This window comes from Melampsora larici-populina (genome assembly GCF_000204055.1).
Source record: "Melampsora larici-populina 98AG31 unplaced genomic scaffold MELLAscaffold_52, whole genome shotgun sequence".
NCBI lineage: Eukaryota > Fungi > Basidiomycota > Pucciniomycetes > Pucciniales > Melampsoraceae > Melampsora > Melampsora laricis-populina.
This window is the reverse complement of record NW_006768816.1, coordinates 306710-331949: the sequence shown is the minus strand read 5'-3', so window position 1 is coordinate 331949 and position 25240 is coordinate 306710. Positions and strand designations below refer to the sequence as shown.

Genomic DNA, 25240 nt, shown 5'->3' with positions numbered 1-25240 from the left:
TCTTGGTATTGAGATTGTTCAGTAATTTCCTGAGGTGTTGAGACAGTTCAGTATTGTTTGAGAAGTGTCAAGATAGTTCAACACATTCAGCAGCTACCCATAATGGAGTTCTACTGAGTGTTTTGTTGCGCTTATTCTTTGCAAAAATGAATAAAAATCTTAATAACCTACAATCACTTGAAGGCCCCCAACGCCAGGGGCCCTACCAACGGGCACGGTGATTATAGCTTACAATCAGTAGATTGTGTAACATGTCATACACTAAACTGAAAAAAGCAGAATTCAGAATATATATTATATGTGATGAGATCCATTCATTTGAATCAGATACCTTCTTGAACCAAATTTCATTCAAGAAAGTAGATTGTTGTATCTCATGCTACCTCCTTTTTTGATCCGTTTAACACAAAATTCAATTTCTATGCTCTAAGATCAACTCAAGATCATTATGCTTTATGACTGTGTCACTTGAGTAGGCATCCTATTGTCCTTGTCAAATCATCATGGTGAAAAGACAAGAAAGTGTTTGAACTCACTTGGATTTGCAGATCAAATCAGATGGGTCACTACCTTCACATTATGGAAGATTTAGTAGTTGAACTTGAGGCAAATGTATATGTGTCATTCAATTTCGTGCCTCAAAGCACAGGATAGTTAAAGGTGAGAAGTACACTGAGGATTAAATTGAGAGTGTTTCTGATGATATCAATGACCAACAATACTAAAAGGTGGATGTTTTTCAGTTTTATTTTGAATAAACACATGATTTGGATGGCTTTGGTGTAAGATGGATCCAAACAATTTTTATTTTAGACTGTGTCAATACAGTTGCACCACAAGGGAAGCCTAAAGAACCATCATACAAGGCTTTTCCATCAAGATCTTCCATAAAGGTCTGAAATCTTAAACCCAAGGTGTATGATTTTATGCTCAATTTTTTGACTTGATCTGGCATTTTGTAATGGTTTGGTTGGCAACTGAATTTACTCTAATATTCTTGCAAAGGCGAAAAAGGTTGACTTGGAATGTAACCCATCCTCTTTGATATTATTTCTAAAAGAGCTACAATTGAATGAGTTCTACTTCAAGGTCATCAGGGAAAACACAATGATAGGGAGGACTGTACATTGCTGCCGCTGGCATCCAGCAACAGGAGGGGATGGGAAGGGGTGTGGTATAGAGACCTTGCTGCCTACGAGTTTCAGAAGGTTTCTGATGTGGTGAGAACAATCATTGGGAGGAACAGTGGTTATCATGAACATAGGTGATGTCACTTACCCTGACGGAAGGTTGATGATATCCTGACCCTAAGCCCAAACCCTGACCTCCTAACGGTTTCTGTGGAAGATGCATTTGAGACTACAGTTGAATCAGTCTAGTCACAGGGGCCAAAACAAGAGCTCACATAGAGGTGAGCATGAAAAGCTCCAGGTTTTCTCCAAGTTTTCTACTTTTTTCCTTCCAAAACTGACTGTGTTCAGCTCATGTTGATCATGGAATCAGACATGAGCTACATCAGCTGAGAGCTGAGCAGATGATCCAGGGTTCCTCAGGCTTTATTGCTCAGCCAGCTCTGGCTCGCAGCGCTGCCAACCGCATTCTGAGCAGCGCAGCTCAAATCTAGCTCGCTCGGGACAGGTAACTTGTCAGCCCCGAGCTTTTGCAAAGCAAAAGCCAAAAACGCTTCAACAGAAAGATTAAAAATAAAAGAAATAAAAAATAATAATTACACCTTGACAGTCTAGTTTCAAAGACTGAAAAACTTTACTTGATTTTTACAACCATTATAAATTGTACATCTCATATTTGAATAATGAAGATAAAAACCCACACCTTGCTGTCTAGTCTCAAAGACGGAAGACAAATTGACTAACAGAAAATAACAAACTCCTTATCTAAAGAATAAGCAAGTTCGCCTTAGAAGATTGGTAACAAGACCTAAATTAGAAGTATTGGAAACATATTCTTTCCGAAAGCGTAAGTATTCCAAACATCAGTTTCCAAATACGGACACCAACATTCCTTGAGACTCACTCACGTGGTCAAACTGACAACAGAGCTAACAGAACCACGACTCGTCCTTCTAGGTATCAACGCTACCAGCAGGAACCACGAGTCAGCCTATCCAAGTTGAAGAATATAAATAGCCAAGACTTTCAGATCCAGAGAGGTTTAGGCACCTTCTTCCCACAAACTAATCTTGACAAGATTAAGAGAAGATTCAAAACCTTTTACGCACTACTTACAAACCTGACTAAGCGAGTATTCAAACTGTTTATATCAAAAGACCTAAAGTAAGCAATCTACTTTAAAACTTCATCTTTTCTATTATAAACCCTCCCTCTCGAACCATTCCTTACTTGGATACAAGTTTGTGATAAAAGTTATCTAGCTACCCTATTCTTAGGATAGCAACATCTTGGTCACGCACCACTGGTTCTGCAATGCATAGTTGACAGGATCCCCGTGTCTAGTAACACAGGCATTTATTGGAATCTTTCCTTTAAAATAACCTTCCGGTTCAGAGCTTGACCACCTCTATACTGTATCTTGACAGTGAGCCGTTACCCATTCCTAATTACTCCAGTAATTATATTATTAAGCTATTTACCTATATCGTATTCCTTTCTGTAGGATAATATACGTTAGCATTCTATCTTACGGACCCAGTAAGATACTTGTCGGGACCTAAAAAGTGAGCAATTAACTATACTCACTTGCTTTAAGTATAGCCACCCTGACATAACTTTAAGGGTAGCAAGATAAAAACCATGAGGAAATTCGGCAGCTGACAGCGGAACTTTTGTCCAGCAGCACTTCACAGCGCTGCAGACAAAAAAGAAGTGATTTTTTCATTGATGTATGGTGTATAAAAGGCTGTAGAGAAACATGAAAACAACTAGTATTGTAAAAGGATGTAGAAGAGTGTAAGGAGGAAACAATGTATAAGAGGGTAGTAAATTGTTTGGATTGGTTTCTTAAGAACTCATGGATACTTCAGTTTCATTCTTATATCTGAAGATTGGACATCAGATTGGATGTATTTCACTTAAACAAAGGGGTAATGAAATTTCTAAAACGGATTCTTGTTGAAAAGTAATTTGAGATTCTTTTATTCTTACACGTTGTGGTGATCTATTTATGATATCAAGCAAGAAAATTAATCATCATTACTTTACCAAGTTATTAGAAACCTTCAGTATAGCAGGAAATTCGAAATTCAGGTTCTCAGATCAATTGAAGCTCTTAGAGGCTTATGTATACTTATTAGCTCAATATTATGTCATCTCATTTCAAAAATATTCTTAAGATAAATATAGTTTACTTACAAAGTTATTACAAAAAGACAGAAAAAGACAAGATAGGAAAAATTCAAAAATATAGGTGTAAAAGTTGGAAAATGGTTTTTAGGTTATTTATAATTAAGTTATGGGTTTTATAAGGTCAGAATATGACAGAACAACACTTTATTATACAGTAACAATTTTAATCTTCAAGGTTGATAAGGGAAAACAGAAGTTATTAGCAGAAAGGTACTTTTTCGAAGTTGGTAAACAAGGGTTATGCGTGTAGTTTACATATGTAATGGTGGCAGTAGTGGAAATTAAGGTTGCCAAGAGGATTTTCCGGGATTTTTAAGGTTATAGAAGATGATGTCATATTACATGAGCAAGAAAAAGAGAGTAACAGCTGTGAAAAGTGAAGAAAATGGGTGAATTTCGTCGAAAATGAAGGTTTTCAGCTAATTACATATGTCAAATGACGTCAGATTAAGTTGGTAGATAGCTCATTCAACGCAGAAGAGTGGATTACATAATGTACAAACTTTAAATCATTGGTAACGGAGGTTTATGTAAAACGTTATAAGGCAAATAAGAAATTGGTGTGAACCTCAAATTTACAGTCACAAGTCAACATGTAACACCAAAAACCTTAACTTCACAACTCAATATCTTACTCATCACTCATCAGAGATAGGTCATATGGGTGTCATAAATGATCAGTATCACGAGGGCTACAAGATGCACTATAGTAGATCAAAAGTGGACCACATCTGAAAAAATTCGTAATCTCAAAAATTGGTTTGCAGCTAGTTTACAAGGAAAAAAACACCTGTATTCATCTTAAGAAGTGCTGCACATTAAATCATTGCGTCATTGATCACTTTTGGCTGTGAAAATTACATCATACATTAGTAACAAGATCATTACATTGCGTCATTACATGGCTTTTAGGGTTCTTTAGGCGGATTTGACTGGTTTTTGAGGCTGTTGACTGTTGTAGAGGTTGTTACATATGGATATAAGTACTCTTTGATGATTTTGGGATTGTTTTTCCCTTTTCTGCATCTTATACCTTTGTTGTAGTGTTATAAATCATCATTTATTTACTATATTTGTACTAAGATCACTTAAATCCGCCGCTTCAAAGCAAGGAGAAATTTATTTACGTGTGTTAAAGACTATAAGTCAAATTGGGAATAATACTTAACAACAGTATTGCTAGTAATAACATAGTGTGTGAACTTTTTGTGCTTAAAATTGGGAATAATACTACAAAACAGTATTGCTTTATTTCTCTGGTGCCTTTTATCTTTTTCTCTGTTATCACAAAGTGGTCAGCAAGTGCCCTTGTGCTGGTTTCTTTGAAGAAGGAAGTCTTTAGGCAACTTCTACTATATTACACGTAGTAGATTATCCCTTCTTAGGTGTTTTAAAGCTCTTGTTGAGCTTTAAATACTACAACGTTGGTTGATCAATAGCTGCCAAGGTAACAAGATATAAATGACAGGACAACAGCTACCACTACGTGTTGATGGTGATAAGCCAATCATAAGTAGGTGATCTTTATAATAGACTACCATGATCCACAACATCAGATGTTAGATTTGAGAAAGGGGCAGGTGAAGGTAACTATTATCCTTATGAGATTGTAAAGCATTTTGAGATTCAGACCAATAATGATGGCAGTTATGTGGATTTAAACAAATTGATCTCTGAGAATTTAAATTGACTGATTGAGCTCTTGGTCTTTGATAAAATGATTTGAGCTTTATTCCAATTCTCGAGTTGGAAGATACTTCACTTAATTCCATTCGTCTTGATACATTTTTATTCTCAGCGTCATCTCTAATCATCTTTGCTTCTATCCATAGAGTTAAGTGAGAGGTGAGATGGTATACAATCTAGCATAAGATAGTCAACAGTTAATTATTTCTTTGTCTTTGATAGTATTACTATGTGATTTAACAAAGTTAGAGCAATGAAACGAAATCAAGCAAATCCTGAATTGTGAACGTTGATGATGGTGAGAAGAAAAAACAAACAAGCCAAGCTGATTGACTCGGTGGTGTTATATTGAAAGCAACTCGGCGAGAGAGGTAGATACAGATGATGTTGGTGATTAGAAAACTATTAATATGAGTGAGAGCGTTGAGAGTTTGTTGAGTAATCAAAGGTTTTTTAACAAGAAGACATATATAAGTCTAAGATCACAAACTGATACAAGTCAATAAGACTGAGAGCTAGGATTTGAAGAGGAGATTACTTACCTTTATGTTATCTTGCCAATGTTTTGTCCATGGTTGTGATTGAAAAGTCGTGACTTGTTGATCAAAAGGCTAGATTATAGTAGGTATGTGCCAATTGCGCCAGAATCTGTAGGTCAGCAAAGAATCAAGGGAGGATGAGATGACAGCTGAAAGCGCAGCGCCCCAATATTGTGGGCCCCAAATGTCAGCGGGAGGCGCAACGCCCCGGGTCTGAGCTTCCCGGGCAACAAAACGGCTACACCTGGTGCTGCGCTCCGCGCTTCTGGCTACGCTGCAAGCCAGATTTGGTTCAGCCAAAGAGCCTGAGGGAGGGCTACCTGATCCGCTCAGGTCACCTCAGACCCTGACTGAATGCTCAGTCTGTACAGACAATTTCAAATGCTTGATTACAATGGGCACAATTCTGATTATGTGGAGGTGTGCCAGCTGATTCCTGAGTACTCATCTATGCTCAAGGAATGCTCATTCAAGATGAAGATGAGCATGTTGATCATGTAATCAGACATGATCAACATGAGCTGAGAGCTGAGAAGATTAGCCAGGCTTCCTTGCCTTTATTGCCCAGCCAAGGAGCCTGAGGGAGGGCTAACTGATCCTCTCAGATCATCTCAGGCCCTGACTGAACGCTCAGTCTGCACAGACAATTTCAAGGGCTTGATTATAATGGGCTTAATTCTGAGTGTGTGGAGGTGTGCCAGCTGATTCCTGAGTACTCATCTATGCTCAAGGAATCCTCATTTGAAATGCTCAATCATGCTGAAGATGAGCATGCTTGAGCAAACTTGAGCAAGATGGAAGTTTTGCATGCTGATCACCTGAACACAACAAAAAATTGTGACATAAAAGGGTAGGCTGAAATGATTGTTTTTTTAACAAATATGGAAGGCTTTTCATGCTCACCTCTATGTGAGCTCTTGGTTTGGCCCCTGTGACTTGTCAATTCATGAAGCCCCAGCATTGGCGGAAAAAATGAACCCTTTTTTAAGGCATTTGGATTACAACTGAAAATGTTATTAACAATTGTGTCCTTGCAAATCATAATGGCAAAGTAATGCTAAATAGTGAAGATAAATGTGGGTATGGAAATTACTACATATGTGGTGAGTGTGATATGATAGTAAATTCATAAAGTGCTATTATGGGTGGAAAAAATGATCCACTTTCCAAGCATCTTGACCATAAACTGAGAAAGTTATGGGAAATCTCATCATTTGTACTCAAAACAAGGAGTTGTGTGGTGCTTGCACATGACACTTCATGCCACACTTCTGGGTCAAAATAACAAGATTTTCCATAACTTTCTCAGTTTCTGGGAAAGATGCGTGAAAAGTGGGTCATTTTTTCCGCTCAAGCTAGGGCTTCATGAATTTACTATCATGTCACACTCACCACATATGTAGTAATTCTCATGGCCAAATTTATCTTCAACATTCAGCATTATTTCCCTGTTATGACTTGCAAGGACACATTTGTCAATACCTTTTTCAATTGTGATCCAAAAGCCTTGAAAAATGGCTCATTTTTTCTGCACGTGTTAGCGCTATATGACTACACTAATACATCACACTCACCATATATGTAGTTATTCTCATCGCTGCATTTATACTCCCTGTCCGTACTATTCTGCATCATGATTTGCAGAGACACAATTGTTAATAACATTTTCAATTCAATCCAAATGCCTTAAAAAAGGGTTCATTTTTTCCGCCAATTCTGGGGCTTCACACATTGACAAGTATTTCAGACCCATCACATATGTAGCAATCCCCATAGCCACATTTATTTTCTCTGTCTATATACGAATGACACTGAGTGAAGTCCAGAATTTGACACAAATCTCTGAAAAAGTTGTTTATGATTAAACCGGTTTATGATACTGTCGTATGTTCTACTTTATAGCTTCGTTCATCTCAAGCAACTCGTCAAATCATCAAATTGGCCCCAAGCAACCCAGATAAGAAGTATAAGAAAGTTACCTTGATGGCGCCCGATAAATGCGTGGGCGGCTGAGATTAGGTCATTCAGGAAGCTTTCTAAACCGTGTCACTATCATCGAACCGAAATGCACTGATGAAGATCATGACTGTGACGATGAAATAAGCTTTCATGAAGGTATCTAGCTGCGCATCAAAGCGCACCCCTCAAGGCGGTCACGTGCCACTAGGAGCCAGCTACATACATGATACATAGTGACGTCAGGGGAGTCGATAAATGCTGAAGATCCAGAGCGTTGGGGTGAACGATTGCTCAGACTGGGCTTCACAATTCATCCTTCCATCCCATCAATTCATTTTATTTGCATTCGGCCTCACATCAAATCTATTATCTGGGGTGTTCTAGATGTCATCCTTCCTCAATGTCGTATTTGGGACACGTGCGAACCCTTCGAGCTCGTCTTCATCTACTACCAGCACCGAATCGCCTTCATCAAAAGAATCAAGAGTATCTCGTCATTTTCCTTCATCAGAGATCATCACTTCACTCAAAGAAGTCGGGGTTCCAATCTCGACCGTATCCGATTCTGATTGCGCAACATGTGCTGAGGCCTGCTCGGGACCTATGAATATGGAAGGTTATCCTTCCTCATTTGCCATCGATACAACTACTCCTTTGCTAGGTGCAATCAAGGATTACGATTATTTGATTCTCTGCAGTTGCGCTTCTTTCTCTACTTGAAACATCCCCCCTGTGAACTACTCATCGGAAGAGGAGACACTGAATATTCTGGTCATGCCTCTGGTCATGTCACATTCGGCCATCGGCTGATTTTGTCAACCTCAGGTAGCGGTAAAACAGATTGGCCGCATGATGTCTGCGCTGACGTTCATAGCCTACCTGGTGCACTTCGACAAGCCTATCCAAAACCATCAACACCGATCGATCCTCAGCGTAAACCCAGCATTGCAGGTGTTCTTCCATTGCCACGCCCCTGTACGGCACATGCTGCTCCAGGGATTAGTGGCCGTGAAGGTCAATTGACAGTTGCCATTTTCAGCTCCTCGCACTTCAGTTCGTCCGACGATGATGACACGCATAGCTTGATTATCCTCCCCAACTGGGTTTTGATGCCGGACGTACGTCGAGGAGTCGTGAAAACTCACGACATACAAACTGTTTATCATTGTCTTCCTTCGCTTGAATTCTAGGTTACTCCTTCCCATCTGCCGAAGTTGCCGTTGCCTATTGATCTCTTCCCGCGATTGCCACATCAGCTTATCATCTTACTTTGCTCTCACAAGACCCGGGACAAACGTTGCGCAATCGCCGCACCTATCTTGAAAGATGCACTGGTTGATGTCTTTGAGAGCCTAGAAACAACGTGGCAAGTTGATACAAGATGTGATGGAGCTGTGCACCCTTCTGAAGAACCCTTAGTTGGCATTTTCAATATTTCACATTCGGGTGGTCATAAATTTGCCGGAAATATGATTATCAACTTTCCCAATGGAGCTTCAGTTTGGTGAGCACAGAATTTCTATCTTCAGATGGTTGACTGTGATTATCATTGGCTCATCTTCCCAACATTTTCTTCTAAAGGTATGGTCGGGTGATGCCATCAGATTGTGAGCGAATAATTAAGGAAACAGTTTTGAACCACAGAGTGATTCCAGAATTATTGAAAGGTGGATTTGGGCTTGGTACCTTAAACTCCAATAGCCTGCTTGCGTGGTAAGGTACTCGTGAAGTATCCTTTAAACATTCTTTCAATTTGTACCAGCTTGTTGTAAGGAAGTATCCCTTTTTTGTTTAATTTTTGCATAGTGCTTTTTAATTATACATAGTGTTACAAAGCAAGCCCATTGACAATTCGAAATTTGAGTCTATTGAGACACCCAAAAATAAAATTGAAAACCCACAAAATACCAGATTATACAAATTCATATCCATCAGTCATGATGTGCTTGTTGGAATCCTGTGTTTCCTTAAGAGCTCCACAACTTGGGACTCATACTTGCAATCCTGTTCACTCCAGAAAATCGTGTCAATAGTCTTTTGACATATCACATGTCTTATTATAATATTTCCTCAATTGCTTTTCTCTCTTTACTTGAGCGGCCCACAGATCACTTTGCTCGGATTTATTTGCAGATCTCTGACTTGAGGTTGATAACGTCCCGCAAAGAACAATTCAGACTTGGTTAAGTTAGGGTTGCTGTGACGACCTCAAGCATAGTAATAGCATAGCTAGGTAATCCCCCATACTACTTACCTGTAAACTTGATGCCTGGAGCTCTTGAATATGATCTAGTGTATATATTATACGTCCTTGCGTTTTCAATTGTCCATTTTCACTCAAGGTGCTCTAATTAAACTTTCATTCCGAAAGAAAGTCTGGTTCTTGCCAAACTCAAGATCTATAAACCTCTATAAACGCCGTACTCAAGAAGTCTCAAATCTACATTGACTCCAATTACGACTATATTTATGACCTTGAAAAATCTGTCATCAGTTTTTTGTGCAAAGAGTTTACCAAACACACTGGAATTAGCTACGAAGGAAGCAAGATCTATGACTCTGAGTTCATAGGGCATTGGGAAGAGAAATGACCGCCACTCTTGACTCATATAAGTCCTTTACAAGCCGTCATGTTTTATGTATCAGGGGAAACCTGAATTTATCTCATCACCAGTCCCATCGACTTATGGATTGTCAGTAGACCCTTTGATCATTAATCGCTCTTGAGCTTTTGCAGAGCGTCCTTGGCACGTTTTCAAGAATTCGCTTTCTTGTATCTGGAATGAAATTGATTTTAAAATTCTTAGTCTGATAACTAAGAATATCAGCTATTACTTTTTTGTCTTTCCGCGCACTTATCTTGCCAAGAGTGATGGCAGCTAATGATCACAAGCAAACCTCATGGCAAGTTGATGTCAGAACATATCAAATAAAAGTCCAAGTTTGAACAACTTGCTCTCTTTATCTTTGACTTATCAGGCTATAGAAGGCCGAGGATGACTCTTATAAAGCTTGATGCAGGAGAATTGCATGTAAGACTCCCAAGACGTGGAATTGGTCTGATTATTTCATTTTCCAAGCCTGACTTATACGCAACCAACACATAGTGGATAAATGATTCAAAAAACATGGGATCATCACTTCTTCGACACCTCCTGACATAACAAAATCCCTGATGTAAAGGAAATTTCGATTGAATACTTAGATAACACTGAGGACATTGACAAATTTGCTATTCAGCTTTCATAGGTTTTGCACATTCCGATGATTTACACAGGGAATGGGTCGGTAAAGTCAGGTACCAATTGTTGTAGCATCTTCAAAAGCTCGTAGTAATGCCCCAACCTATACTGAGCCTCTGTGTCTGGTCCCGCTTGTTCGGTGATCATGACCGTGTATGGATCTGAGGTAATCCCGGACGTTTTGATTGCTCGAAACATGTCCGAATCTCGCTCATCATCTCCCACCGCAAGTGCAAGATGATACGGATGTTCAATTTGATCCCTCAGATGCTCCACCGCGGTTCCTTTGTGAACATCGGGGGGCGTTATCTCCATCAAAGTGCCGCTCGCATAGTGATAAGTCACTCTGGCGTCGTTGTCCGATAATTCACTTGAGATGCGTGTCCAGAAATCGTTGACTGCGGAAAACAAAGTCGTCAAATTCTGCGATGTCCCGAGGGAAGGCAAAAAGGCAGCTTACAATCGTGATTTTGTGACTTTGTTGTGAAGGTGATCGTGGCAAGTTTCTCTGGGTCCATTTTCCCTCTACCTGGCCAATCTGAAGGTCGAATCAAGCGGATCAGTGAGATTTAGCATCCCAAAAAGGCAGGCTGGATGACGAAAGATGACAAAAATGGTATCTGACTTGGATGCCTATAACCCATTTCATTTCGAATAGCTGTGATCATAAGCTCTGCGTGGTCAGTTTCCAAGACTACATCTGTTGTTTTGAAATCACTGACTTTTAAGTTGCTCCTTGGTCGTCTCGACCCAATTCTTGTCGTATGCAATAAACTCAGAGTCGTGGTATGCGGCTGTAGGTGCTTTGTAGAGCGCACCATGTTCACCATACCACCCCAAATTTGTAATTGCACGATAGTTTCTTATCAAAGAGTCCCTGGACTTCCCAGTGTTCAGATACACATGGTAACCCGGCTCGTCGCATAAGGCTTGAAGCAATTTGTCTACCCATCTTCCTACTCTGTTTCGATTTCCATCCATGTGTGATTTCAGCGTTCCCTGAATGAACAAACGTGAAACATATCAGTTGCGACAAGGATGACTGTGCTGGTGTCTAAAGATAAATAGACATAATTATGGCTACTTACATCAACATCAAACATAAGAAGAACGCTTCCACTGTCTCCTCTATATTCTTTGGCGGTTTCAACGAAACTTGCGCAATCGAACGTGGAAAGTGCCATAACAAGGTATGAACTCAAGGAGAGTGACATGAAGAAAGCCACCCAGAAACAAAGGAAGGAGCTATGCAATACCATGTTGGAGTTGAATACGAATTATAAAGAACCTTAGTTATCACCCTTATAAACTGGATGTCACTAGATAATGGGGAGAAGTGAGACTACATAGCGGGATAATTGCACTCTTTTAAATGATTGATCGGTCCCCTATAAAGGTTAGAAAAATTCCCGAATATCACGCAGTTCAGATTTGAATCTCATCTTGGGTGATCTGTATGATAAGGATCAGAAGCTGAAGTTGTGTTGTAACTTCAGAAAAATTGCTTTCTGCGAGGTCAGATAAGTTTTCTTTTTGTTGAATGTCATCTTATAACAAGCATCAGATATTGAAGAAAATTCATACTTGTCTTGAAAATATTCAATCATGCTCATCTTAAACTTATTGTAGCTCCTTCACCATTACCACCACTTAACCTAAGTAGGAAACCACATGTTGAACCAAGTAGTGACGGATTGGGATAAAGAAGAGGTCAGCAATGAAACATAGAGATGAGAAGAGACTAGGACGGATTGGGAAAGGAAGGAGGAGAATTTTCACCTATTTGTAGTTTGTGTCTGTTCAGAAACCGTTGTTCCCCTTTTTCTCATCTGAACTATTTTTACTCTTTTTCATTCGAGTTCATTTCCTCACGAATATTATCTAATCCGTTCGGAATAGGTTCGAGAGCTTTTCATTCCAATCTCTCTGTTATTTCCTGAGCGAAGTTCTGATTGAACTTCTATAAAAGTTTATCACATTATCAGTACCAGGAACTCTAAGAGAAGCTAAAATGTCGATGGAGCTCGATGCGGAGAAGAGTCCATCATCTCGGATGCTTCTGACCACGAAGAACTACCTCACTTGGGTTACAATGATCAAATGTAAACTCGACCGATCCGGCCTCCTCGAGATAGCACTCGGAACAGAAAAGGTCGCTCGAATTCAAGGATCCGAACCAACTGATCTAATGAAAGAAGCATATCGAATCAAAAGTAAGAGAGCTTACAACCTCATCATTGATTACCTGAATGAAGACAACCTAGCTCTTGTCAGTAGCAATGAGGAAGTCGGTAAAGCACGAAATGCTTTCATGCTTTGGACTTTACTCCGTGAAAAGTATATCGGTGAAAACATGCTCAATCAAACAACTCTCTTCACTAAATTCGCCAATATCGTGTTTACCGACGTTGAAACATTTGTCAAAGAAGTCCGATCAAGTGCTAATGAATTGAGAAGGTCTGGTTTCAAGATGGGTGAAGAAATGAAAGTCATCATGGCCCTGTCGAAACTTCCCCCTGAGTACGAATCTTTTGTTAGAGTTATGACTCACGGTTTCCCGGATCAAAACCTCGATTTCATGCTACATAGGCTGGAGCAAGACCAACTTCAAACTGCAACTAGCGGAATTGAAGCAAACCGAGCAACTGCGAATCATGTCAACGCAAAGTCTACTCGTAGTGAGGTCACCTGCACTCATTGCAAGAAAACCGGTCACGAAGAGACGAAGTGCTGGAAGAAGTATCGACACCTAGCCCCTAATCGAAACCGTTATCGATCTCAGAAACCTGCCGAAGACCCGGAAATCCCTACCGTCGCAAGCTATGCAGGCGTGGACGATTCTATTCCTGGGTCAGTTCAACTTCCTCGAATCTCGAACTTCGTATGCTCAACTAGTCCTGAATCAAATCTTCTCGATTCAGGTGCTTCTGATCCAATGTTCAAGTCTAGGGATGCATTCAAAACATACACCAACTGCAGTATTGATATTAGCATAGGAGAGGAAGGCCGAGTAATTAAGGCTATTGGAAAAGGCACTGTTACCATCAAATCTAAATATGGTCAATATGATATCAATGATGCTTTCCATGTTCCCTCTTTACCACACAATCTGTTTTCGCTTACTCCATTCTGGAGGAAAGGTGTCCAACTTGTTTACTGTAATAGCAATATGTTCGTGCTTAAAAAGAATGATACTGTTATACTTGATGGAAATATCATCAATAAACTTCTTATCTTGAATATTGAAATCATTAAAATTCATCAATCAAATAACGCCCTTCACACCTCAGCTATTTGGCATAAGCGTTTAGGACATCCATGTGAACAAAACTTAAAAAAAGCAGCTGAGTGCACTGAAGGAATCAATTTGAAAATCACGCCTTTACCTTTCTGTGAGCCCTGTGCATTAGGAAAATCAACTAGAAACCGATTTCCAGGCACGATTCCAAAGCCCAGTTCACCATTAGACGTCATTCATTCAGACTTAAGTGGAAAAATTACCCCATCATCTATAGGAGGTGCACAATACTATGTTAAATTCACTGATGGATTCTCTTCATATCGCTGGATTTACCTACTCAAAAATAAGAATGATTTCATTAAAATCTTCAAGGAATTCAAGTCTCTTGTTGAAAATCAATTCAGTAAGAAGATTAAAGTTTTTGTCAGCGATGGTGGAGGTGAATACATAAATCATGAAATGGATAGGTTATGTAAAGACTCTGGTATTATTCACCAAGTTACTGCTCCGCATACTCCTCAGCAAAATCCAATATCTGAAAGAGGAAATCGAATCACCGTTGAAAAAGCTAGAACGATGATAGCTCAATGTTCTCTTCCAACATCATTCTGGGGAGAAGCAGTTATAACAGCAACTTATCTTGAAAATCGTACCCCGTCATCTGCAGCCTGTTTTAAAACTCCATTTGAAATCATCAACAAGAAGCTTCCTAATGTGAATCATATCAAGATCTTCGGCTGTGCTGCATATAAGCATATACCGTCAGCAAACCGTAATGGTAAATTCAATGCTCGAGCAGATAAATGCATACTTCTAGGCTTTACTGAAGGTACCAAGAACTATCGGTTGATCCGTATTAGTGATCGCAAATTAATCTTATCACATGATGTTGTTTTTAATGAAAACGAGTTTCCTTCACTTGGATCTAAATCAAATCACACGTCCGAGATCGCCGTAGAAGATGATGTTGAATATGATGATAATATTGAAAATGATGAGCAAGTTAACAACAATCATGAAAATAATCAAGTCGATGATGATTTACCTAATGAACCCGAAAATCCTATCAACAATGATCAACCTGATGTTCAACCAAATGAAGATGGTCCTGAAGTAAATGAAGGAGGTAATAACCCGATTCCACAGGATCCAATCAGAATCCGAATTCACAATCCCGCCATGGCTGAGGCAATTCGAGAAGAACGTAATGCTCAAAATCAACCTCAACGTAACGTTCGAAGGTCAAATCACATACGAGGAATTCCCGCTCCAAATGTATCCGCCATGATAGCTCAGGCATCAGCATTAATCTCATCAATTGGTAACGAAATCGAATCATCTTTACCCTACACCCCACTTGACAACATCATCGATCCAGCTAGTTACTCAAAAGCGAAATTAGGATCCGACTGGTTAAAGTGGAGAGATGCTGTTCATGATGAATTTAATTCACTTATTGAAAATAATGTCTTTGAAATATGTAAATCAATCCCTAAAGGCCGAAAATTCATTGGTACCCGATTACTTCTAAACAAGAAATTAGATGGAAGGTATAAAGCAAGATGTGTTGCTCAAGGTTTTCGTCAAAAGGAAGGTATTGATTATCATGAAACGTTTTCTCCCACTGGAAGAATAGCTACTCTACGAGCCGTGGGTGCCATTACCGCATTAGAAGACTTGGAATTTAGACAAGCAGATTTCGTTACAGCATTTCTTAACTCATCACTTGCCAAAGGAGAAGAAGTTTACATCAGAGCCCCAGAAGGATTCATCGAATGGTTAAAATCATTACCAATTAACTCAAAAATTTACCTAAAGTTCAAACTACTTATTGATGATCCGGATGCATGCATACAAGTGCTACAATCTCTGTACGGTTTGAAGCAGTCAGCACGAAACTGGTATATGACAGTATCCGACTGGTTCACTTCAAACGGTTTTCACATTAGTTCTGCCGATCCTTGTCTGTTCATTCATGTTGATGAAAATCAACAACGATCTTATGTTTATGTTTGGGTTGATGACATGGCGCTTGCGGGAAAGGATGTAGATTGGATTTTGGATGGTTTGAAGAAGGAATTTAAAATTAAGGATCTTGGTAATGTGGATTATTTGTTGGGAATGAAGGTAACAAGAAATCGAGCTGAACGCTAGATTTCATTTTCACAAGAACGTTATATTGAAAGTTTACTAAAAGAAAATGGAATGGAAGATTGTAAGCCTATTGGAACTCCGATGCAGTCAAACGAAACACCAAGCGTGGCAACTGAAGATGACCGCAACGCCTTCATAGCTAGCGGAAATGATTATAGAGCAGCTGTTGGATCTCTTAACTATCTGTCACAATGTACAAGACCTGACTTAGCGCATGTTGTTAGCGTACTATCTCAATTTCTTGAAAAACCCGGTTTAACCCATTGGCAGTGTTACAAGAGAGTCCTACGATATTTACGTGGTTCTATGCACTTATCTCTTGTTTACGGAAAATTGACATCAACCTCGGACATGCCCTTCCTTCAAAATGACTCAAAGGCGCCATCTCCCAGTACACCCGTAGCATTCTCAGACTCAAACTGGGCAGGATGTCCCTTGACTCGAAGATCAACGTCAGGATATGTATTCTTACTCAATGGTGCTGCATTAACCTGGAGAAGTAAAAAACAACCAACTGTTGCTTTATCATCTACTGAGGCTGAATACCGTGGTTTTCTGGATGCAGGTCAGGAAGGTGTGTGGGTGAGAAGGTTGATGAGTGATTTAGGTTTTGAGAATTTATGTTCAACAACATTATACGGAGATAATCAAGGATCAATAGCTTTAGCCAAGAACCCGGTTTTTCATGCAAGAACAAAACATGTTGAAATTCATTTACACTGGATCCGTGAGAAGATCAAGGATGAAACATTTACTATATTATACTGTCCTACTGAACATATGATTGCTGACATAATGACGAAATCATTAGATAGATCAAAATTCACGAATTTTAGAAGCAATCTTGGTTTACTACCACCATCAAAATTAGCCGGTAATGGTGGCGAGGGGGGGTCTTAAACTTATTGTAGCTCCTTCACCATTACCACCACTTAACCTAAGTAGGAAACCACATGTTGAACCAAGTAGTGACGGATTGGGATAAAGAAGAGGTCAGCAATGAAACATAGAGATGAGAAGAGACTAGGACGGATTGGGAAAGGAAGGAGGAGAATTTTCACCTATTTGTAGTTTGTGTCTGTTCAGAAACCGTTGTTCCCCTTTTTCTCATCTGAACTATTTTTACTCTTTTTCATTCGAGTTCATTTCCTCACGAATATTATCTAATCCGTTCGGAATAGGTTCGAGAGCTTTTCATTCCAATCTCTCTGTTATTTCCTGAGCGAAGTTCTGATTGAACTTCTATAAAAGTTTATCAGATCAACACATGATCTTCCGTACACTACTGTCCATCGAGTTGACAAAACCGATTTGGCACCGACCACCTCACACATGACATCGCGCGAATGGACTCAAAGCCATGCACCGCATGTCTCAGCCTGATATCTGCCCGATATACCCAAAAACTGTAATGGGGTCAATATCATAACGGGCCGAAGCGCGGCGTTGCTACTCCAAGTCAAGAATAGTGCCCAAGCATCCGCAGTAACCTGCAGTAAATGTGGCCGCGTGTTAACATCAATACACGACTCTTGACTGGAAGATTTCGCACTCCGATTTGAGTGAATATTCCGGCCGGAGAGTCCTTTTTTATAGCTATTTCAGTCAAATGTGATTTTGATACATGAATCATTGCCTCCAAGATCATAAAATTTCAGTTGAATGTAAAATCCTGACATGATTCACACAGGACCCTGGACAGTGGAGAGCTCCGATATACCCTCCCAATGGAAATCCGGAGATCTTGTTCTCCTACCTACACAAGTTTTGCCGGCCTTCAAAAAATCTCGGATTCCTACCTGTTGACAAAGTACCATTTGTCTCAAAAGACATCTCAAAATTCCTTCCATTGCATCAAGGACCCTCAATGTTTTTTGGCATCTGATCAATGAAGCCTCTCAATTTTTTTCTGGAATTTGGTACAAATATTTCGTTATATGTTGGACATCAGGAAAAAATGAAAAAGTTCAAATTTCAGTTTTTAATTGGATTCAAACCCAGCAAGCAGTTTTCAGTGGTATCCAGAGACTTTGCTCTCCTACCTACCCAAGTTTCACCAGTCTTAAAAAAAATCTTGGATTCCTACCTGTTGATGAAGTACCAGTTTTTTCAAGAGACCCCCCAAAATTCCTTCCATTGCAATAAAGACACTCAATTTTTTTGTCGTTTTAGATCAATGAAACATCCCAATTTTTTTCTGGAATTTGGTACAGCTACTTTATGATATGTTGACATTGAGAAAACATGAAAAAGTTCAAATTTCAGTTTTTAACTGGATTCAAACCCAGCAACCACTGGATTGTCTGGTTTTCGATGGTACCCAGATATTTTGCTCTTCTACCTACACAAGTTTCACTGGTCTTCAAAAAAAACTTGGATTCCTACCAACTCTGGTTTGCATCATAGCCAGAAGCGTGGAGCGCAGCGCCAGGCGTAGCCGCTCTGCTGACCAGGAAGCTCGGACCCAGGGTGTTGCGCCTCCTGCTGACATTTGCGGCCCAAAATATTGGGGTGCTGCACTTTCTGCTGCCATCTCAATCTTCCTGAATTCTACGCTGACCCAGCTGGCCTAGAGCTTCTGGTGCAGTCTGTACATCCCCACTCAAATTGAGTGTTTCAATCAACAAGTCAAAACTTTTTGATCACGGCCATGGACAAAAAAAATTCATGATACTATAAAGGTAAGTAATTTCTTCTTTGAATTTCACCACTTTCAACCTTATCGGCTTGTACCAGTTGTTAACCTTGGACTCATATCTGTCTTCTTTCTAGAAAAGCTTCAATTACTCAACACAATTCCAACAATATCACTCATATCAACTGTTTTATCATCATCAACGTCACCTGTATCAAACTCTCTTGCCAAGTTGCTCACAATATAACACCACTGAGTCAATCAGCTCGGCTTGTCAGTTTTTCCTTCTCACTATCATTAACAGTTTGCTTTTCAGGATTAGCTTGATTTCTATTCATTGCTCTAAATTTGTTGAGTCATATAAGAATACAATCAAAGACAAAGAAAGAAATAGTTCTTGACTATCTTATGTTACATTTTATACCATCTCACTTTTTGCTCAACTCTAGTGATAGAAGCAAAGATGATTAGAGATGAAGTCAACAATAAAAAGATATCAAGATCAATGAAATCAAGTGAAGTGGAGACTCCACTTCACTGTTTTCACATACCAGAATTGAAACTGAAACAAAAAACTTGATATCAATTTGAAATCGACCAAGAGCTCAACCAGTTGATTCAAATTCTCGTAGATCAATTTTTTTAAATACACCAAATCATCATCATCATCATTCCAATTCTCAAATCAATTTACAGTTTCATAAGGATAATAGAATGTTACTTTCATCTGCCCCTTTCTCAAATTTAACATCTGATGTTATCAATCATGGTAGTCTGATACAAAGATCACCTACTGCACTTGATGCATCAGTGTCAAAATCTAGCGGTAGCCGTTGTCTCATCATCTATATCTCATTACCCCATTGGCTATCAATTGAATGTGGTGTGAGAAGAAAAGAATCTCATATTACATTTCAACAATAATGCACTTCAGAAATCTCATTCCCCCTTTCTCCAAAGAAAGATCTCTGATTAGATCTAATTCTTGAACCTAAAAGTGTATCTGAAGTAGTCACTAGTTCTTCAGGACCCAATCCAAATAAATCACTACACCCTTGTACATTGTTTCCTTATCTTTGCGATCTTTTACATCCCTTTACAATGCTAGTTATTTTATGTCTCTCTACAGTCTTTTATACACCATATATCAGTGAGAAAATCACTACTTTTAAAGTTCCGCTATCAGCTACTAAATTTTCTTGAGTTTTTCACCTTGCTACCCTCAAAGTTACCCATCCTGAGTGAGCTAGATTTGAGCTGCACTGCCCAGAATGCGGTTGGCAGCACTGCAAGCCAGAGTTGTTCCTACCTGTTGACAAAGTACCATTTTTTTTCAAGAGACCCCCCAAATTTTCTTCCATTGCAATAAGGACACTCAATTTTTTTGGCATTTCCATCCCAATCTTTTCTGGAATTTGGTACACCTATCTTTTTATATGTTGGACATTGAGAAAAAAATGAAAAGTTCAAATTTCAGTATTTAATTGGATTCAAACCCAGCAACCACTGTATTGTCTGATTTTCAATGGTGAATTTTGAAGTTTAATCTCCTTCAAGGTAGGAAAAACCTTTGCTATCTTTTCTCAGCGTCCAAAAAATAATAAAATAGTAGTACAAGAAAAAAATCAAGAATTAAATTGACAAAAAAGCTGCATCCACTACACGAGACACTGCCAGTCTTGTTGAGGCAAAGATAGACCACCACTTCAACTTTGAATGCTGGTTGTTGGCTTTGCAGAATCGTCTTTTGATGAACTTGCGGAGTTTAATTTTGCTACATCCTTTGATTTAGTCTTCCCTTTCACTGTGATCTCCTCGGATATGCTGGTTCAATCACAGCCATAATATTTGTCCTCTAGATAATTGGTCAAGTCAATCTCAATCCTTCTTGAGTTATCTAAAGTGCCTGTTTGATTCATAGTTATCAATGAAAACTTTCTTGTAGCTGAAAAATCTATGAAAGAAGTTGATATAACACAAGATAGAGTGGATATGCCCTAGTATCATCAAGATCTATCAAGATCAAACAGAAGGAGTTGTAATTGAACAGTATTGAGGGGTTTTGGGGACTTTCAGGAAACTTCAAATATTTTTAGTTGATTGAAACAATCTTCTTGCCAACCTTTGCCAGAATTTCAGACATCTCAATGCCAAGGGCCACCAACAGTCATAATATGACATTCTTCCATAAGCATTTACGTAACAATGTGTAAAAAAATGTCCTGCCTCAGCTTCAAACTTGATGCCATCAGAATTGGTATCTATACACATCATCCAATATTGCCTGGATTCCTACCTCAGTTGTATCAGCAACACCAAAGAAAATCCCCACTTTTTTACATATTCTTATGTGTTAAATAAGGCTCCGTTGCTGATTTTTTTCCTGACTGTTTGAAATTCCTACTCAGGGCATGTGAACCCTTCTTACCAAAAAAAGCCAATTCCTAAATACCCAATTAGGCAGGCATATAGGGGATCTCCAGGGTCCTGTGGTGGAGGATTAGAATGATTGTTTTGACTTATCTGAGAAGTCATCCATGAGAAGTTGCTGGGTATTCAATTGAGAGGTAAAATTAACAAGATCCCTTGCTCTGTGCGAGACATTGAGCAAGTAACTTACAACTAATCATTGCTTTTTGGCATGAGTACTCAAAAACTTATGTCTCCTTACGTAGTTTTTTCCAATTTCTGGCTTTCCTCACTGATCACCAAAGCCTGGCCCCTCTACAAAATTTGTTTGCCAGTATGTTCTACATGTGTTCCAATCTTAATCAAGGTGGTATCACTCTGATGAATTTGATCTTGAAGTTTTTTTCCAAGCTCTTACGTCATGCTTGTAAAGGTCTGTGGGACTGTATTTCTGCTGTACACCATTTGGAGGTAATTATTGCAGATTTATCACTAAATCAGAAAGGCAGTAGGAGCTTGTTGACACCCATCCTTCATTTTAAATTGTCTGTAAAAACTAGTGTTCTCTGAATATCATATTTGGACCAAGGTAATTCATCTACTCACAAACAACCCTGTGCCAGCAACGCACCACGCTGCAACACACATGATTTTTGGTGTTGTGCTCCACAACACATAACAAAAACCAGCATTAGACGCTGTGTTGCGGTAAGTTCTGCAACAACAAAAGGTGAGGTCATGTTGTGCAGTGCCTTGACCGTTGCGCAACGCAATAGGCGCAACAGCGCCAAAAAACATCAAATTAAAATTCTATTGGGTAGCAACACAACAAATGTTGTTGCGGCCCAAAAAAACCATCAATTCAACAGAGCTTGTTGCGCAGCGGTCCAGGCCGCAACCTAGAATTTGATTCTATGTTATGGTGCAGTCAGAAAAACAAGAACACAGGTGCAGCGCCACACGCAACACCTGCGTTGCTGGCCCAGAATTGTCACAAATGAAAATAAAATAGTCAACTGTGAAAATCTTCCACTTTAAAAAGTGGCTCAATGGTCTTAGTTGTGGTTCTCAACAATCCTGAAATTACAAGCAGATTCAAACCAATTCTATCATCAAAAGAAAGTTGCTCAAGTTTTGATTACCTGAATCACTGTTTCAGTGAGCAGAAACCAAATTTGGGGTTTTGGTTTGAAGTCCAAAACAGGCCTGTACAAAGCTCCCCATACAGGCTGCATTACATATTAACAACCTTCAAATGGACAGAAAGAATTGACCACCCAGAATTTCCAACATCTACAGGTATGTGCGTGTGTAGAAAATACTGGCAAACAACTTTTATAGTTGGGCCAGGTTGGGGTGATCAGTGAGGAAAGCAAGAAATGGCAAAAAAAACTTAAGAAGACAAAAAGCTTTGAGTACTCATGCCAAAAAGCAACAATTAGTTGTGGAATTTCCTTGCTCAAAGACTTGCATGGAGAAATGGACTTTGTTAAGTTTGATCAAGAGGGTGTTGAACATATGTGAGGAAGTGATATGGTTGTGCCACAGAGCTCCTGACACATGAGATATCCAGTTTTTGGTCCAAAACCAGGTTTAGACTATTTAGTATCTACCAGATGTACGGGTTACTCACTAGAATATACCACTGGTTCATGGAAGCACTGTATAAAGATCACATTACCTCGTGTGGTGATTGGGATCTCTTATATAAGCAAATCTTTTACAAATTTATGGTGAAAGACATATTTTTACTCAAAGTAATATTTTATTGGTTGTTTTGATGGTCAGCAGATGTCTTATAGTTTCTTATAAATTGTTCAAATATCACTCATCATTCACAAATTTATCATACTATGTAATAAGGGTAGTAAGAAATAAAGAAAAAGTCAAAAAATATTAAAAATAATAATATTAGTAAGATTCAATTGATGATCTGCTATTAAAGTTGAGATTGATAGAGAAAGTAATTCAGCTTATATCCATTAGAATTAAATGTGATATGAAAGGAATGAAAGGACTGTAAACATCATTCAACTTCCCCAAATTGGAAAAGAAAAATGATTAATAGTACAGTTTGTCATAAAAGAATCTAATACTGCACACCTGAGCCATTTCACCCACACTACATATGTGCAGCAAGCTAATTCAATAGTTGTCTATCATGTACATACAGGTCTGCTCAGTTTCTTGCCCATCAGAAGAAATAAATTACATGTTATACCATATGTAACTTTTTTGACTTTGAAAAAATTGTGCCAAAAATTCACTACATATAATTCTGTAGCGGCTCAGGCAATATTGTTGAAGCTATTTTTTAGTAACAGAAAGGGTGTTACATGCAGTTGAGTTGAGAGATTACACCAAAACATTGAGTTAGTGTATGTAGTCAATCTTTTGAATGCTTTTTTTGATCTGAAAGGGCCACATATTCACTGAGCCTGCTACACATATCTAGTGTGGGTGTTATGGCTCAGGTGTGGAGTGAGAGATCATTTTATGACAAATCATACTCCCGGTCACTTTTCCCTGCCCACTTGGGGAAGTTGAATAACGTTTGCAGTGCAGAAGAAGATTGAAAGGTTAAGATTTGAGGAAAAAAGCAAAAATATAGGTGCAAAAGGTTGGAAAATGGTCCGTAGTGGATTGATAATTGATTTGATGGTGCAAGAATGTACATTTATGAAAGAGGAGAGCTATATTAGTCAGCAATCACTTTGATCATAGGCTTGATAAGGGAGGAGTGAAATTATTTGAGAAAGAGGGAAATTCAAGGTTGGTAAAATCTCTAAATCAAACTGTCAGGAAATGGATTGCAATTTACTTTTCAAAGGGAATGATGTTGAACTAAATGTGCAGTCATTACAGATCATATTCTAAATTTCTAGTTGTAAATGTATCTTTCAATTTTGAGATTTCCAGACATGTTAGATGATGAGGAGGGATACTTACAAAGGAAGAATTCCCTGGACAATAGACCATGATGACACACTCAAACTTCAGAGAAAAGATTCACTTGTTCAGTCTGTCAATTCCCTGTGATCCACTGGAAAATTTTGAGGGTCTCTATCTCAAATATTTTGTTAACATCTTTGATTTTAAATCTCAGATTGAGTTTTGAATGTGATACAGTCAAACCCGCGCAAATGCATACCTGTGCAGGTTCATAACCAGTGATAATGCATAGAAAAAGTCATGAATCTTGATGGGTTTTACTGCCAACTTGACAACAGAATTGCATAACCCGTCAAAATGCATAGCAAAAGGTGTCCCCCCAAACTATGTGTTTGCGCGGGTTTGACTGTAGGACCACTCAGTGGAGTGGTAAATATATTGGAATGCAGTGATTGGTTATACTGTTGCATATCCAGAGGAGCCTACGTGATATCATTATGCTGTAGAAATAATCAGACACTCAATATAATGGTGGTTTCAAATGGTCTCAGTTAAATATCTATACATGACCCATCTAAGCCCTGGTTCTTCAAAAAGAAAAAGTGAAGGATACAAAAGTCTAAGACATCCATATGCTATTTTTTGTCAAACTTCACTGCAATCTAAATGTGATGGTGACAATTGAAAGAGATTGTGGTATCGGGATTTATCTGACAAAGTTTGAGATCAGACTTCAGTCTAATGATGAGACTGATGGATGCTCAAAAAGAGAAATCACAATCTAGAAAAGAGATTGTGAGAAAATTACTGTTAAGTTCAATAAAGAAGAAACAACAAAGAGAGAAGGCAGTTGTTGTATGTAAAGATTTATTGAACACAATAGCTGATGTCAAGATGTTAGAAAGAATATTACATTGAATGTGCTTATGTTAATACGTGTCATGCTAACTAAAAAACAACGCTTTGTGTCATTCACTTAATTGTCATGGCAACAAAGTGTTGCTATCAAGTCATAAGAAAGCCAAAAGCACTTGCTTTTCTGCTTAAATTTTTGGATAGTGGTTAGTGCTATTGTGCCTCATCTGAAAAGTTATTCAAGATCACTGCACAGATACACATTCCAAAAAATGTTGACTAGCTCAGAATGCTGGTGAGGGTAG

General features: G+C 38.8%; 2 protein-coding genes across 2 annotated transcripts; one reads left to right on the top strand and one right to left on the bottom strand.

Annotated features, from left to right (window-relative positions):
- Positions 1 to 7831: 7831 nt before the first annotated feature.
- MELLADRAFT_79093 (uncharacterized protein) lies at positions 7832 to 9344 on the top strand (the record flags this gene model as incomplete). Its single annotated transcript, XM_007415639.1, has 4 exons — positions 7832 to 8204; positions 8333 to 8625; positions 8698 to 9011; positions 9089 to 9344. The coding sequence occupies 4 exons, from the start codon at positions 7892 to 7894 to the stop codon at positions 9222 to 9224; spliced, it is 1056 nt and encodes a 351-aa protein (XP_007415701.1).
- Positions 9345 to 10776: 1432 nt separating this feature from the next.
- MELLADRAFT_124414 (uncharacterized protein) lies at positions 10777 to 11933 on the bottom strand (the record flags this gene model as incomplete). Its single annotated transcript, XM_007415568.1, has 5 exons — positions 10777 to 11147; positions 11210 to 11287; positions 11375 to 11407; positions 11472 to 11748; positions 11838 to 11933. The coding sequence occupies 5 exons, from the start codon at positions 11931 to 11933 to the stop codon at positions 10777 to 10779; spliced, it is 855 nt and encodes a 284-aa protein (XP_007415630.1).
- Between the last annotated feature and the right edge of the window lie 13307 nt (positions 11934 to 25240).